We start from the raw sequence: 17,723 nt of genomic DNA, 5'->3' as shown, positions 1-17,723 counted from the left end.
TAAGTCTTGTTTCCTGGATACCTGTATATAGCCATTAATACTTTTCAATTCAGTTTATTTCTTTCTTTTACAAGAAGGAGAAACAATAGCAAAAGGCCAAGTGGCCTCCCAGAGGCTCTTGCTCCTGTTACCAAAACCTTTACTATGAATTCGGCCTTTCAATTCTCTGGTGGTCTTTAAGTCTTGTTTCCTGGATACCTGTATATAGCCATTAATACTTTTCAATTCAGTTTATTTCTTTCTTTTACAAGAAGGAGAAACAATAGCAAAAGGCCAAGTGGCCTCCCAGAGGCTCTTGCTCCTGTTACGTTCGGCAAGCTGGTACATTTCACGCAGGTGTGCTTACGTGCATTGTTCATGCATGAACGTAAAGCTGCGTGGTACTGGTCATTTTATGACCATCAAACGTGATGGTCTTAAAACGGCCACTACCGCGAACACTTGTAGTTTGTTTTCTTCGTGCTTGCATTTATTCTAACGCTAGGAAAAATGAATTTAAGGAGCTCTGATCGCCTTCCGTGGAATTAGCTGCTCCATTTCCTCCTGGCATCTCTCTACATTTTTCGTGACCTATATTTAGGCGCATTAGGCGCAAAATGTACATTGCATGGGATATTTGACTGCGGTGCTTTTTTATGCTTAGTGACGCAATCCTCATGAAAACCACAACATAGGAATACGTTAAATATAAGAACTAAACTTCCATAAGTTAGAGCGTAGTTAGTTCTCGCGTTCTGTGTTTTGCCACTGCCAACGCGAACTAGACACAGTGATACACATGTAGGAGCTTTACTGCGCCGAGCATTTATATTTACTTGCAACCGACATGCAGCGTCTTTAACGACAAGCTGAGGTGCAGCCACCGAAGTGCATCATTTACACAGTTCTTGCACGCAGGCTCAGAGGATTTAGCACACTGAAAGTAGAACAAGTGAAGGTTAACTTTGATATATTTCAAAGTCGTGGAAAAATTAGCATAGTCCAGAGCCTAGGTGAACCTGCAGTATTCTAAGGAGCAGGGGCATTACACTTGCGTTCGAACGAACTGATAAATCTAACTACGCTGGAAAGAACTTAAGAATGCAAAATGTATCCTAGTTCATGTCTAGTTTTCTTTCTGGCCGAAGAGTTACGTCCTCGAAGGAGAAATGCCAAAAATATAAATAAATATGCGCACATGTCCGCGTTTGCTTCGGAAGCTTGGCGGTGGCTTTTGGCGGCGCGCCGAGATTTTTTCTTGGGCTTGGTGACCTTGGGCTGGTACCTGCGGTAAGCCAGGCGACAGAGTATTAAGAGCTCGCACTTTTCAAAGACCATCTAATTATTTCGAGTCCCAGTGAAGAGATACATCCAGGCCATTTTGTTTTTATATCTGGCGTTCCTATGGCTTGAATGCGTACTACCTACAAAAGTTTCCTTGAGGACAGCCTGAAATTTCTTGCTGGTGGCAATCGATAACAGCCATGGAAAAGTCCGAGCGAACAACAAAATGGTCACTTTGTGATATCCCAGAAATTCCTTGCCATCAACTACGACAATTCAGTGGTTTCGGATACTGTTTATGGAACCGCCTAATTCTCGCTTCTTAACCTTCGGTGCTCAGGCTTCTTTCGCGTCGCTTCCAAATCCTGGCCTTCCTTATTATGCAAGCCAACAAGACGAGGCGACAAAAATATTGAATGCCAGTGTCATCAGAGAGAAAAAGAAAGACTAGCGAGGGCGAAAATCTTGGAAGACTAGTCCTAAAAGGGAGAAAAAAATCGTGGAAAGATATTTGAAACACGTCATTGCAGACTCTTTTTGCTCGTCGGCTGCGATGGGTTTGTCGCATGCTTGTTTAGTGCACCACTCTGAAGTTGTAACAAGCAGGTAGTAGGGCCTGTGCATCAAGGCCAATAACATATAATTTATTTTATTCATTTATTCACCACACCTTCCGATCCCCTAACTGGGACATTGGGTAAAAGGGGATGCGGTATAAAGTAATCTCAAGAAGAACTCAAATGAACGAAACAAGTAAGAAATCCAGGTACAATGGTAAGGAACAAGGAACATAGAATTGGATTCGAAGAAATGCTGAAAAGGGATGAAACGTTGACGCTGCGCTGTCTTTGCTGACGCACTAGCGGCGTCAGCGAAGACGTTAGGTATACCCACTGGGAGAGTTGCGCCACGCCGGACCAGTAGGCGCCCGCGACGACTGTGCCCATGGCGATCAACCAGATAACGAGGAAGCTCCAGTCGAACGACGTTGGCATCCAGAAGAGCTTCACCACTAGGCTCTCATTGTGATGGTCGTCATAGCGCTGCGCACGAAGAGGAATAATACACGAGCAGGCTAACTGGCGCAGCTCGTGTGGATGTGCGATCATTAACCGACTATGCCCGATAATGACACGCCCCGTGCTTTAATACTACCCTCGCAACTGATTCAGAATCTATACATATATATATATACCCGCCGTGGTTACTTAGTGGCTATGGTGTTGGGCTGCCGAGCACGAGCTTGCAAGATCAAATCCCGGCCACAGCGGCCGCATTTCGATGGGGGCGAAATGCGAAAACACCCGTTTACTTAGATTTAGGTTCACGTTAAAGAAACCCAGGAAGTCGAAATTTCCGGAGTCATCCACTACAGCATGCCTCATAATCAGAAAGGGGTTTCGGCACGTAAAACCCCATAATTTCCTTATATATATATATATATATATATATATATATATATATATATATATATATATATATATATATGTATATATATATATATATATATATATATATATATATATATATATATATATATATGTTTGCCAACTGGTGAACGGTGTTTAATCATCCCTTCCATCCCACTTAGACTACCGCGTCACGTTTCTCATCGAATGAAACACGCTTGGAATTTCAATTCGCAGCTCACTACATTGAAAGCTGCACACACAGTCTACAAGCATATCTTACCAGGTGGTACAAGCGACAATGTACAGAGTTGAAGGGCTCCAGTTAAAAAAAAAATGATGTCGGCGTCGGACGTGGTTTGGTGAAAGATCATTCCGAACCCCAACCACGCGGGCCATGCGATAGGCGCAGGGGTGTTACTGAACTATTTGAATTCCTCAAAGTAACATCCGTCACAAGAATAGTAAAGTACAATCTAAACACAATATAGAGACAGGTAGCGCCGGATTGTAATTTGCGTAGACAAGAAGACGTATTTATGTTATGCGGAAACTCAAAAAAACCCTTTTCCAGCATTTCTACTATTCACAGACCGGCCACGACATCCGAGATATGGGCTCGCCGGCTCGCGCAAATCTCGTAGCGCGACAGAGCGGCGCGCCAGGTTCTCTGCAACACCTCCGGAGGGTGTTCGCCTCCGACGCATCGCGGAGCACGCAAGAGGCCGTGTTTCTACCAGGAAGCTCGCCTTCGTGCATAGCGTTCGCCGCCAGCGTTTCCCGGTAAACATTACGATTGCAGGAGCTGCAGTTGCCGGTAAGCGTGAGAAGCAGTCGGGGATCTTTCAGTGCTATCGCTTTACACTCGAAAAGGCGACGGTTGACCGTCCTCGCAATGTTTCTTTTTTTTAAGTGATTGAATTCAATCATGGGGTTTTACGTGCCAAAGCACTTTCTGATTATTAGGCACGCTGTAGTGGAGGACTCCGGAAATTTCGACCACCTGGGGTCCTTTAACGTGCACCTAAATCTAAGTACACGGATGTTTTCCCATTTCGCGCACATCGAAATGCGGCCGCCGCGGCAGGGATTCGATCCCACGACCTCGTGCTCAGCAGTCCAACACCAAAGCCACTGAGCAAACTACGGCGGGGCTTTTAACTGCTTGCACATTGCACGAATGATGGACAGGACACACAGAAATGCAAGATTGTTTGTTTGAAGGGGCCAGAATTCGAAACATGATTTTTGCGACTAGAGCACAGGTATAGAGAGGAGTTACATGTCCGAGTCGGGGACGTGAGCTGTCTGTGTACTTTTTCATTATCAGGCTTGTCACTATACAAGTGCGTTACAGTGCATGATAATCGGAATTATAGTGAAGGTAGCAGCCTGCACAGAGAAGTAGAAGTTATTGGGGAGTACTATTTGTGTTCATTCGATTTGTAGACGATTGCAAAAGTCACTCTGTATTTGTAAGAAAATATTTAAAGAGTGGGGCATATCCGTCTTCATTGGAATTGCAGTAATAAAGCACAAAAGATGAAAAAGAAATGTTGTGACATGATGAGTAACAGTTCATTGCAACATTCTGTCTTCCTGTAGCCTTAACAGAAGCACGCTCAGAGCTACGGCTCTTATTCACAGGTCTTCACAATCAATGCACAGGCTTGGAATCAAATGAAAAAAAAACACAATATGTGTTGTTTACATTCTTAACCATGGATAAGTGGGCTGGTTGGTGATGCATTATTATAAAAATTTTGAGTGCTATAAACACACCGGACGTAGGAAAAGAACCACACACCACATGCGTGTGGTGTGTGTCTCGTTCCTTATGCCCTGTGTGTTTATGGCCCTCAAATTTTCCTAATAGTACTTTACATTCTTGCTGCATTTATTGCTACTTTCAAATGGCTAGTCAGAAATTAATTTACCCCTGGAAGCTAGTTAAAACTGAGTGACGCAAGGAAAACGAAAAGCACGAACGTAAAATGAACGAATATACAACTATATGCTTGTGATGATTGTGCCAGAAATAGCCACTTGCTATTCATTTTAGCCATTACATTCTCACTACCATCCTGAAGGGAACTTCTTGGTGGGCAAGTTGGCATTTGTTCATCATACCTATTTTTAAGGCGTCAAAAAAAAAAAAACATACAGCAGACATTGTCCGTTGTCCGGTTGCCTCTCATGTGTGTTGTGTTGGTTTTTGGCGCCCTAAAACTAGGTATGATGAATCACTACTATCCCTTTCTAATTAGTGGCAGTATGCCTATGTAGTTCATTGAATGGATAAAATTGGATAAGTTTGATTGTCGCCGTTTACCGCCAAGTGACTTACCGCAATCCTGTGAGCAGTTTCGTTGCTGACAAAACCCACAATGATGTCGAGCTTTTTGATAGCCGTCTTCGATTCTTCAGCCTGCGAGAGAAGATTCATGAAATTACTGCGCGCTGCTCGGAATCGTAGTAGCAGCGTAACAACGGTTGATTCAATTCATAGCCAGTTGCAGCGCAATTATAGCCTATTAAAACAAAGCTCACCGAATTCTCGGCAGAAGGGCAGTTAGAGCGGTAATTATAAATGCAGCACCCGCACTTACACCCTCTGAGGTTTCACTTTCTCAAAATTAGGAAGTAAAACTGTGGATTGGACGGCTGACTTAGTGAAGGTAGGTAGCACCAAACATGTTAAGTTGGACCTCACTTTTCGTTGTGACCGCGCTAGTGTCGCTAATAATGAAGGACAGGCCAGTTTCATTATCATTGGTCTTACATGTTGTTGCGGCATTGAAGCAACACGTTGGTGTCGTAGTGCATTGTCTGCGGCTGCTGTAAAGATGTGATGTCGCTTGCTGCATTATGTCAGTTGACAGCGTTTTTCTACGCCATTAGTGAGGATCACTTGCAGAAAGGGAGCCTTGATTGCTTGAATGAAACAATTTAAGAGCAAACTTTACCTCAAGAGGAACGGAGAAACTTTCCTGTTCGCTTTGCGCTGCACCAAATTTGACGACGTTCGTGGGGCCTAAAAGAAAAATTTAAGGTCTACTAGCCGCAGGGAGATTTTCTGTAGCAAGAAATATTGGACACAAATAAGTTAAAGGAAACTGAAGAGCAAATTTTACAAACCTCTAACCAGGCAATAAAGAAAATATATCACAATTCGGCAAACCCCACATTCTGAGATATACAAAGCGACCGAACTGATTTATTATACAGCCTTCCGAAATATATCAATAATTAGTAAGCAGGACATTGAAAAAACTCCCGTAAATAGTGCAACATCTCCACGTAAGCTATAATCTAGTACGTCACAATTGTACGTTTGAAATTCTCTAACATAGTAAGTTTACAGTACAGACATATCTGTTTTTTATGCAGTTATGAAACGTGCTTCATTTCTTTTAAACTGATTAATTATAACCAATTTATTAACAAATGTAGCGGACCTAAAATAAAATTCAGGTTCCTGCGCATGGCACAATTCAGTTTTCTCTCTTAAACGCAAGTGATTTTATTCAAACCGGTTCGGCGGTTGATAGCACAAAGGTGTAGTGTGCACTTCTGAAGTAACGACGTGGCATTTACTCCCTGAGGGATCGGCTAGCGTTCCCCACGTACCGTATTCATCAGACCCAGCTCCATGTGATTTAATTTCTTCCTTTAAAAAAGAAAATTCAATGGGAGAATGAAATTTATCAGCGCGAGCAGAAGACAACTTCGCACGGACCATTCGACAGCATTAAGGTTGAGGACATCCAAGGTAGCTTCGAACAAAGAGATAAAAGTTGGACAAGCGTATCTGTCTTCATTAGACATTACTTTCAGGGGAACTCAGGGCTTTTTGTCCCACATAAAAAATTATTTTGTGTTTGTATCGGAGACAGTGCGGCTTTTTTTCACGAACCCCTACATATAGGACCTTGAAAATCGGAGTTGGCCCCTAGTGCCGATCCTAATGGCGCCTGAAAGCCCAAACCCACAGACCGGCGGATTCAATTCGCTTTGCGTACCGCGCGGCTGGCGTTGACGGAAACGAGGACGCCCTTGGCCTTGGCGCTCTTCGCTTGCTGGATCAGCTCGTCGTTGGAGGTGTTGTCGCAGCGCTCCAACAGCACCACTTTGCCCTCGAAGCTACGCCGCTCGTAGTCGCAGTCCGTGTCGTTGAGCGTGTTCAGGAACGGTTGGTACTCCTGCATGTAGGAGGCGAGGACCATGAGAAAAATTGGGCAGTTTCGCCCAGGCGGTGAAAAATTGAAAGCGATGGCAAGGTTTAGGGTTCCGTCACAGCTACTCGGACCGCCTCCAACAATACGCGGAGGGTGACGTGTTGACGCGACACGGCGCAGGAGGCAACAGCGCCCTGGCTACACTGGAAACTCTTAGGCTTCTCGCAACACAGTCGGGATGAAAACTGACACCGGTGTTTCCGGCGTGCGCCTGAAGCTTGCAAGAGAGCACAGGTAGGCTAAACACTTAATAGTGTGAAAGCACTATACGGCCCCATTACGCGAAAAACCGGCGTTGTAGTCAGCGGCGTGACCGAGTGACCGTACCAAAAATGGCCGACGACGAACAGTAACAACAAGTGAAAAAAAAATGTAAACGCTTTGCCAGAAAGGCGTAGCTCCGATTGCAACAGCAAATTAGTGGATAGCTGTACGAAGTAGGGATACTTTTAGCGGCCATATAAACCTGTAAAGATTCGCTTACTAGCTAAATTAACAATGATAGGATATGTGGGCATGACTCAACGAGGACCTAGGAAGAAAGAGACACACAGAGACATCGCTGTCGTGGTGAGTCTACTTTTTTTCTACGTCCTTGTTCAGTCGTGCTTATGCATCCTATAATGGATTCAAACCAACTAGCGCGCTAACGTTTTTAACTAAATTAACAAGCATGGCGTCACGCGTACACACGTGAACATGAACGCATCTTGCTCAATGAGCGCGGTAACCCCCTGTCAAAATGCTTGAGTGAGGAATCGCGGCACCAGCCAGCAAATTGATCGTCGTGCATATCTCGCTTAAGCGCGAACGAAACATTGAAGGCAGAGCGCAAACAAAACTATCGGCCCTACGCGCACTCTGCACAAATTGTAGATTGCTTTGAATATGACGCCCGCATGGGCGCGCACTTTAGCTACGTCGCAGACCGCTTTCAGGACCCACGCACGTCGGCAATGCTTCCCTACGGCGGCCGCCAGTCGCGTGCCCACCGCCGTAGTAGACGCCGCGGTTGCCCGCGCTCTGTGCGGAGCGGCGGGCGAGGAGGACATCGAGGCACCCTAGCAGCCGCCGGAGAAGAATGCCCCTCCTCCCTTGCCTAACCAGTTGGTGTTGGCCTGGCCCCCCTGCTTCGCGCGCGAAAGGAGAGGGTACGCTTCCTGCCCGCGTTCCTCGCTCGCGCACGCGAGGTCGAACCGCGTTCGTCGGCTCACCCTCGCACTCTTTCACTCGCACATACAGCATACGGCCGACACCCTCTAGGAAAACTACGGCACGCGGCGACGGTTTTATCGCCCTTGGACTTTATACGGAATGTCACGGCGACGCCGACGGCAGAAATGCGCCCGGGGTGTCCATAGAACTGCTATCGCAATACAATGCTCTGTTCTGCTTTAAATTTTGAGGCAGGTTCCTGGAAACAAAGTAAACTAGTGCCTTTGCAGAGAACACCAGGTGAATTCCGTCTGTGCAAAAAAATCGAACCCGGGCCTCCAGGGTGCGATACGGGCTCGCTTCCCGGACGCCATGGCGGCTCCAGGGTTCTCTCTGACTAAAGCTGTGCCTAGTGCGTGCGCACGCCACATCGCAGCCATCTGGTTGACCAACCTTGTAGCCTATAGTGCGTACGTCGTTAGGCACGTGGCGGCGCAGCCAATGGATAGGAAGTGGCTCTACGTCGTGAAGGTATAAAATGAGCGTATAACAAAAAAGGCAATAATGTCCATTTCAACTCCGCTAAGCGGTCCTTCGAATTATGAAAGCCTCGCGGGCAAGTGAGTGCGTTGACGTGCTTGGTGCGTTTTCATGAGGTGCAGTTAAAACGCAGGCGAGAGCTTGCGCAGACGAGGAATACGCAGGAAAAAAACGAACATTTCTCCAAAAGGACTATAAAGATTTCGCATTCCCACACCTAAGCACTATGAAGTGTCTCTGCCGAATCTTATGTACGAGATGAGGAAAAAATAAAGACGTCAGCCTTTCTTGCTTGATGTGTGCTGTCAGTCCTACTCAGACCGCTGTATGCACCGGACCGTATTTGGGGCTCTGAAGATTCGCCACCTCCAAAATGTAAACGCGGCGGACAACTAACCAACGCAGAACGCGTACTCTACTAGCACTGCTATTCCACCCCACCCCGCCTCCCTACAGGAACCGAGCTTTCGCTGCCGCAGAAGTGTTTGGGCGTGAGCTAGTAGGTACGGATTATTCATTCCAAAGAGCCCCAAAGACAAGGACAAGGAGAAGCTGGTCCCGTGCTTTTCTTCGTCCGTGCTGTTTGACGCTGTTTGAAATGAAAGCATCTCCCTGCCCCCCAAGGTCAAAGATTTCTTGCTGCGTTCATCGCAAGGACAAGGAAAAGTTGGTCCCGTGCTCTTCTTCGTCCGTGCTGTTTGACGCTGTTTGAATTGGAAGAATTTCCCTGCTTCCCAAGGTCAAAGATTCCTTGCTGCATTCATCGCAAGGAAGAGGAAAAACAAGGACAAGGAAAAGTTGGCCCCGTGCTCTTCTTCGTCCGTGCTGTTTGACGCTGTTTGAAATGAAAGAATCTCCCGGCCCCTCAAGGTCAAAGATTCCAGCTGCGTTCATCCAATCGGCATTGGCGAATGTAGCAAGTGAGACCCTGAGCGGTGGGTCTCCTGCTAATTGACCGCCTCCCTCTAAAAAAATTCAATAACGTTCTCTCTGTCTCTCTCTCGGTGTATTACGCATACACCTGCAAAGTAGGCTAGCGTCTGTGCGCTTGACGTTCATGCCACATCTCAAGGCAGAACCCCGCTCTGGCTCCGCTGCAGAACCGCAGCTGAGCTGCACTCTAAGTTTTGTTGTTATGGCAACCAAACGTACGGCGCATCGCTCGCACCTCCGGAGACATTCTGGTTCTCCAAGTGAGTGCCACACGTGTGATTACATGGCGGCGGCGGTAGTGACACCAACCGCACGAGCGTGCTTCGAGTGGTTAAATTACGGCGATTCTTTAACTACACTGGTTACACGACTGTAACTATTGTAGGAAGTCAAAATTTTTTTACTTGGTGCAGAAGAGTGTAGCCGCCTGCCAACACGAAGCCATTTTTGATAGATGTAGTGTAACATGAAAACTACACATTCTACACTGCAGTTTCGATGAGTGTAGGCAGCAGACAACAAAAAAGCAGGCTGTCATTCACAAACGCGCAGTGCCATTTCGTCTGTGACTGTCGACTCTGACATTGCGACGATAGAGAATATTTGCTAGAAGGACGGTAAAGAAGTGGTTGCGTCACGATGAGTCACAGACGCAGGTTATTTAATCTTCCCAGAAGATAAAATTACAATGCTAACGCATGGTGCGAGCTGTTTCAGACTTCGCGCTGTGTCTACGCATTGTCGGGTCGTCATCGTGCACTGCGCATTCGCGGCATATTTCGCTGCAATATGTCTAGATTTGCTGATGAAAGGAAGCCCTTACATTGGCGTTTAGTTTCAGGCCAAGGACACATACTCAGTCTAAGGGCGAAGTCAAGGTGAAGTGATGAGCCATGTGCTTTTCGTCTGCTGATGCAAAAGACGACGCGCAGTCTGCTCTGATTGGCTATAGCCTAGCGAACGAACTGCAGCACACGACGTAGCGGACACTGCCCAGCACTACACTCGCCTACATGAGGCTGCCCGAAGTGTAGGTTAAAGAAAATAGGCCTATTATTGCTACCGCAATAAAACAATGCGAGCAAGCTTTTCCCGGCGGCTCAAGACTTACCATTGCAACGAGAAATCTTGTATGAACGAAAAACGAGAATCGGGGAACACAAACTGAGAGCTAGGATGAGAGTGTGGCATTTTAGAAGGCAATATTTGGCTTATACCAGCTTGGAGAGCATTAGCATACCCACATTGCATTCAATGTGCTTTGATGCCAAAGCAAGCGTCGAATTACCCTGGGCGAGAAGGCCAACGTCTGTCGTATGTAGCAGTGAAACAACAGGTAAAATCCTTTTAGCTGCGACGCCTCACGAGCGCGCCTCGACGGAGCACAGCGGCAGAAAGGGAAAGCCTGCTGTTGCCTTAGCGCGCCAGGTGTTTCCTGAAGGGCGAGGGCATCGTGCGACGTCACATCACCTTCGCTCTCGGAAGCCGGCGCACGCTCCGTATCTCTCTCCCTCACCCCCACTGGGCTTGGCTGCTGCTAAAGCCCCTCCATACACGTTTCCGCTGACCAGGTTAAGTACCGCCAACCTGCCCTCCTCCTCCACGCTCCTCTCCCACTCACCCCCTTAGCTTCGGGCTTCAAGCGGAACTTACGTAGCTGCAGCTTCCTGTTCCGAGTGAAAGTGACGCTTTGTTTTTTAGCGTTGTTTACTTTCGCGCCGCTGGAGAGGCTTTAATTGCACGAGCTGCGGTTGAAACTGTGAATGCGATTTCATCCAAGAACCACCGCCTACTGTTAGCAGCGATCTGTTCGTGTTCGCTGCTTCGCGTCAACCTGCGACGGGTTGTGGCACGAGCGACAACGTACAGTGGAATGTAGTGCCTGGGCGCTTGGAGACCACTGCCGTTTTTCGTGCATTTGGACAACAGCGACCGCGAACTACTACTTCAGCGGAATACAACAGCTTGTCCGCTTTGCATTCTTCTTATGTTGACTGCCACAGCTCTGCTAAGCACGCGCGGGCGTCTCACCATCGTCTAACATCATTCAAAGCGGAAAGTTCCGCAGCGCAACTCCAGGATGCGGAAAGGCCGGAACCGGAAAATTTTAAACCGGAAATGCCGGAACCGGAAATACCGGAACCGCATTTGGTGTGAGGGGAAAAGCGGCGCACAACAAAGCTTGTCGCTACTTAAGAAAGCGGCGGTGGCGCGTAGATGCAGGGGCTTTAGCTGCTGCGGGCGCTTGCCGGCTCTGGTGGCCGCTGCTGCTTCCTCGGTCTGTCGTCGCGCAGGACGTCGGTGCCAAGCGGCGTTGGCATCAGAGGCTGCTGGCGCTGGCTGGCTCGGGCGGCACGTACCACTAGGGTACATTACTCGCAGCACAAAACTCGAAGGACCGCTCACCAGTGTTCAATTGGACATTAACGTTCTCGCATTCTCAACCCACGAGAAATGCTTAGGTGTCCTCAGATTCTTTTGTAAATAGACCTGCTTGTGGAGCTTTGCGTGCCCGCGCGTTAGCTACTAGCACGCGCATTCTAACTACGAACTCTGCAGACCAGGAACAGAAGCTTAAGCTATGCAGTGTTTAATCGTATAGTAAGGCTTTCGCGCAAGGCGACTGGTTTTACGCGTTACCATTCATCTGCCTTGACACGGAATTTTTTTGTGTCTACATTCGCGGCGTCGTGTGAAGTTCCACTCACGGCGTCCTCTTCCTTCTTGGGAATGTCCTTGATGGCGGGCACGAAGGCGGCGCAGAAGAACACCGGGCTCGAGTTCTCCGCCTTGAGTAGGATAACCGCGCTGTCCAGGCGGTTGCTAGCTCCGACAGGCTGCGCAAGTTTCAGTGCTCAGACTGGGATATGCGGCCATGGCATGCATATGGCGCGATATCCACGGCCTCTCATATTCTGCGATCGTGCGGGCTAAGTTTTTGTGAGTTAACGTGCAAAGAGGGTTATGTCATCTTCTTTCGGAATTCTAAGCGATTTTATCCGCCCATGTAGCATTCATTCCTATAAACCACTGGGATATAAGGATGCCTACCATAAATAAAGGCAAGCAGGAGATGCCTATAGGTGGAAACACGCTATAAATGATAAAGATGGAGCTACATATGAAGACTATCCAGGAAAGGCGAAAAGTCTTGCAATAGTCGTTATAGAAAGTTCTAGCACTCCTATTTATATTTTGTTGCCTTCATCTTGCTTTGTGTTGCGATGTCAGAATGGTATCGTAAGCAAAACTTCCTTTTGACAAACATAGATCTATGCATCGCCACCATGTCTGGATCCATCGCTCCTCATTCAATGTCATTTCCATGAAAAAAAAAATAAGTATACTCTGAAGTGGTTTATCATACAACGAACCTAACTCTTTTGCAATACATGTGCGCGAATGATCCAACACAGACAGACTTGTTGAGAGCAGGCTGCCAATTGCGTTATATTGTTCGCTGTTCGAACTTCTCAAAACTAGCGCAAGTTGCACCACATCCAAATCAGTGTAGATGTTACATAAAAATTTTCATCACTTTAGCCAAGTCGTTACGGGATCTATGGGTTATGTACAAAGCTCCGTTCGAAATAAAATGAGTCTCGGCGACTTGTAGCCACGCAGGCGCCGTAATAAATACCCCTGTGTATAGGCTCGAAGTGGTTCTCAACATGCAAGCGAGGCACGTCTGCGGCATGGCGGAACATGTCGAATATACGAAAAGCTATAGTAACTTGGTTCGTGCACCCATCGTCAGATGGGAGCTACAGTATAAGTACATATTACTTGGAGGCAGTGGGGGGGGGGGGGGGGAGTGCCCCTTTTTCCTTCACGGTATGTTACAACAACCGCTTTCATCTGCCACATTGCAGGCGATTTCAACAATTTGGTAGTTATTGTGAACGGCGGCAGCATTTCGAAGGAGTCGACATGCGAGAACGCCCATATACCGTGCACTGAGTCTACGTTAAGGAACCGCAGGAGGGTTGAGATTAATCCGGAATCCCCCACTACGGCGCGTGTAACAATCAAATCATTGTTTGGCAAGTAAAACAGAAGAATCTAAATTTTAGTTATTGTGATGAAATACTGTTATCTCTTTATGCATGCGTACATTTATCAGGTTGACTATGGGTTATTGCGTAGCGAGTTATTACATGGAATGGGTTACTTTATGGGCAGATTCTAAGCACGTCAAGAATCCAACATGTAGACATTTCTAGCCCAAAGCAAATGAGGGACAAATGTAGTCAAGGAAACACTGCACTCAAGATTTGCGTTTATTGCTAGTACGCGCATTGTCTTGGCATATATTGAGTTGCCTCAGTAGAGTGTTCTCGGCCTCGATAATTTTGCTCAACAACAGCGAGCACGCCCGTTGAGTCCGACAATATAGCAGAGGAGGCAAATGGTTATTGTAAACACGCATACCTCATTAAGGCATACTGGAAAAGCTAGAGGGGCACGACTGAGTGCGAACGTATCAAACTATGTCGAACTTAAACATGGAAATTGCTACTCCACCTTAAGTAATAGAGGTACCGGCGTAAAGCGATTCTATGACTGCAGCTTTTCAATAGCACAACAAGAGTACTTATGGCTGCTCGACGAATATTCCAATAATAATAATAATATAATAATATTTGGGGTTTTACGTGCCAAAACCACTTTCTGATTATGAGGCACGCCGTAGTGGAGGACTCCGGAAATTTTGACCACCTGGGGTTCTTTAACGTGCACCTAAATCTAAGCACACGGGTGTTTTCGCATTTCGCCCCCATCGAAATGCGGCCGCCGTGGCCGGGATTCGATCCCGCGACCTCGTGCTCAGCAGCCCAACACCATAGCCACTGAGCAACCACGGCGGGTTGACGAATATTCCAGATAGCGCCAGTCACGGTGGCGACACTGCGCATGGTGCAAACATTTGCCTTTCAGCGATAGTTGTCTTCTCCAGGCACTACCTAGGGTCGCTTCTGAACTGTTAGCGCTCAATGTCTCGTGTCTCGTCGCATGCTGTACAGTTCCGATAATTTATGCCCCGTCTTGAATAACCATGCTGGTGTACTAGCAGATGTCGTTATCAGATATTATTAGATATAGAAGTAAGGCTTCCTTTCAACGAAATCTCTTTTACGCGGGGCATACGTGGTGGAACTCAAAGAAACTCTAATGTCATATATCTTCTTAAAATTGACTACACTTTAGAGGAGGATAGAGCACTGCGTATGCATGAGAATTAGCTTTTTCGTTGCCAGCAATGCCAATTGTGGACACTTTGTGTGGTCGTCCTGGTCGTGCTCGAAATTCCAAGATGAAAGGGACGCGATGCTGGAGAACCTGCAACGGAAGGACCTTTCCGCATGCGTGCCTGCAACAACGTGTGTTCGCCGAAAGATCAGTTATAGTCCGCAACTAAACTCACGTCTCTTTATCGCATTCTTAAGGTAGACTGGTTTGATGGACACGTGTGGTGAAACACCGCAATGGCATTGCAATAGACGCTCGCGTGGAGAAACTGCGCGCCTTGATCGCCAGGCTAAACCAGTCTGTTGCTACAACCCACCAACATCGACAACTAATATTGTGGCCATCACAGATGGTTATCCAAACTCACGTTTACAGCCATTCCGGCGAAGAAGATCTGAATCGACGCAGCGATGAAGAAGCCGGGCGTCATCTCTCTTCGATTTTCGGTGGTCACGCTACCAGCCAGCGCAAAATGGAACCTAACCTCTTCTTTTCGATCGTTGGCTCGTGCCGACTGCACGCAGTTCTTGCGCGGGAATGGCATCATCATCTTTTTCGGCTAGGCACCAGCGGTATGATATCCGCTAATTTTATCATTGCTCTTGACTGTGCAGTCGCAATTGCATTTATATTTGCCACACGTCTTACAGCACATTCTGGGCGTGTCTCAATCCTCGCACTAATCCCTATGTCCTCTCACTCATTTACGAGTATTCCTTTTGGGAAGCCGCACTGTGCAACTCGGATGTCGTAGCCCAACGCTGGGCTGTCCGGCGGACGCAACTCATCGCACCGCTACCCGTGGCCCTTGACTCAGGATTTCTCCCGCAGAGAACTTGCACCGACCTAATTTCAATAAAAATTCGCCCTCTCCTGCAGACATGCTGGGAATTGCATTCGATAATCGAACAACGGCCGCTTGTTTTATATGGAGGTGACAGCTACGTGTAAAAAGACAGACAGAGGGAGAGAGACATAAATTTTATTCCTCAAAGTCACACTTTATGGGTCGTAATCACGACTGGTAGGGATTATTCGTTTTGTGATCAGGAAGAAACAATCCATCACTTCCTTCTATCTTGTCACCGCTTTGCTGCGGCATGAAAAAGAATATTGGCGATTCCTCTTCGAAGACTTGGGCTGGACTTAGCAGGACCTATTATTGTTAATTTGAGGCCTCCACTTTGGGATTAAGCCGCATGGGACATTTTTTCCGGTGTCCAAACATTTCTTACGAAGTACAACCACATGCCCTGATGCATTCTATCTTTCCTTGTGTATTTTTAAATTAATTATTAATCATTCGATCTAACTTTACTCATTTTATTTTAACCGATAACTTGTCGTTCAATAGCGCTAAGTCCATAGATATTAGAAAATTTATTCTTCGTCATAAATTGGAATAATTCATCCATTTCTTCGCCAATACCCCATAGTGGGTAGGAGTCCCATACCTAATAGGAAACAACCACCGCCACCACCATTCAAAGCAGCCACGCACTCAACGTTGGTTTGGTTCGGCTGGCCAGTGATTCTTCCAGTTGTCAACGCGATAAACATAAGTTGAGAGCACAGCGAATAGGAGCACAGAAACCGAATGCTAGAGAATCATTTTCGTAAAGAGATTAAGTGTACCACTTCAGTAGAGAGCGCACTGAAGACATTTAGATGGAGGGAACTAGTTAAAAAAATTGATATATATGTATGGACAAGCTGCTGCGAACAACGCAGCTCTATACAACTTAATCGAGGTAAAATGTACAGAAAACTCGCAATCTCATAGCGAAACAAAAAAAAAATCATGAATAGGAGAAATAAAGTTATCCGTGCGAGCTACAAAAATTTGAAAAGGAGAAGCAAAAGAAAGCATATGCGCGTATACGAGGGCTGCCCTCTAAATTAGCAGATGAATTGATACGTTGGCATGTGTTCACATGTCCAGAAAAAAAAAATCTGCATTCGGTGCCAGTGGTGCTCACATCCACATGGGCGGGAAACGCTTTCTGTGGAAGCTAAGCTATCCAATAAAAAAAAAGGGGGGGGGTAGTACAAATGAGGTATTAAAGGTTTTTCATGTGCAGGAATTTTGCACATTGCCCCTTCCGCTATACGTCTACCTTCGCCGCAGGGCGGCCGTGCAGAGATTCCGTACCGCGAACTACCCCGAGACCACAGAACACGTCCCGTGCCCTTGCTTGCAATGTGACATGCAATGACAATTACTGGTACAACATTTGTTCGAAACTACCAATAAACATTTGCTTGAAAGGGTTCAATTGTGAATTTGGCCGCACCCTTGCGTCTAGCATGCTGTTATCCAATTTCATGAAAGCCATCTAGATTTGAGACTTTGAGGAGTCCTTGAAGCGTTCACTCGCCACCAGCTTCATCCGCGTTTGTCCGATATAGCTGCGACCACAGCTTAGAGGGATGTGGTACGCGACACGTGTCCTGCATTCAGTGAAGTTCTTGTGATGCTGAATCGAACAAGCCGGGCGTTTCTCTTGGTTCATGGCACAAACCTTAGACAATTTGCAAGGCGCCGAGAAGACAACCTGAATATTATGCCTGTTCTCCACTTTCTTAATGTTATGCTATACCTTATGAAGGTACGGAATTACCGCAACAGAACTGCGTGAAACTGGCTCCCGGGTGCTTGAGTTTTTGGAGCATCGTTTCGCAGACAGCTGAAATCAGACATGGCGGGAAGCCTGCCTCTTGTAGTCGCTGCACTTGAGCACTAAAGCTACTTGACGCCAAATGGGAACAAGAATTCGTTAAAGCAGTTTGCAGAGAATTGGTAGCAATTGCACGCTTTACAATCTTGGAATGGGCGCTTTCATACGGTAGCAGGCCTTTCAAAGAATGCGGATTGCACATCCAACAGATACCTTCCTTTGGAAACACTAGCCTGACATCCAAAAACTGGAGTTGA

General features: G+C 46.8%; 1 protein-coding gene across 1 annotated transcript in view; it reads right to left on the bottom strand.

Moving 5' to 3' along the window:
* Window positions 1–15,265, bottom strand: part of LOC142574185 (signal peptide peptidase-like 2B) — a 43,759-nt gene extending 28,494 nt beyond the window's left edge. Inside the window, exons 1-6 of the mRNA XM_075683334.1 lie at window positions 15,156–15,265; window positions 12,247–12,375; window positions 6,695–6,874; window positions 5,020–5,100; window positions 2,158–2,306; window positions 1,178–1,264 (exon numbers count right to left, since the gene is read on the bottom strand). Of these exons, the coding sequence (XP_075539449.1) occupies window positions 1,178–1,264; window positions 2,158–2,306; window positions 5,020–5,100; window positions 6,695–6,874; window positions 12,247–12,375; window positions 15,156–15,218 (689 nt within the window). The 5' untranslated portion in view covers window positions 15,219–15,265. The remainder of the gene's footprint in view (window positions 1–1,177; window positions 1,265–2,157; window positions 2,307–5,019; window positions 5,101–6,694; window positions 6,875–12,246; window positions 12,376–15,155) is intronic.
* Between the last annotated feature and the right edge of the window lie 2,458 nt (window positions 15,266–17,723).

The sequence above is a fragment of the Dermacentor variabilis genome, chromosome 3, assembly GCF_050947875.1.
Source record: "Dermacentor variabilis isolate Ectoservices chromosome 3, ASM5094787v1, whole genome shotgun sequence".
Lineage (NCBI taxonomy): Eukaryota > Metazoa > Arthropoda > Arachnida > Ixodida > Ixodidae > Dermacentor > Dermacentor variabilis.
Note: the sequence above shows the minus strand (reverse complement) of the source record. Positions and strands in the feature narration are given on the sequence as shown.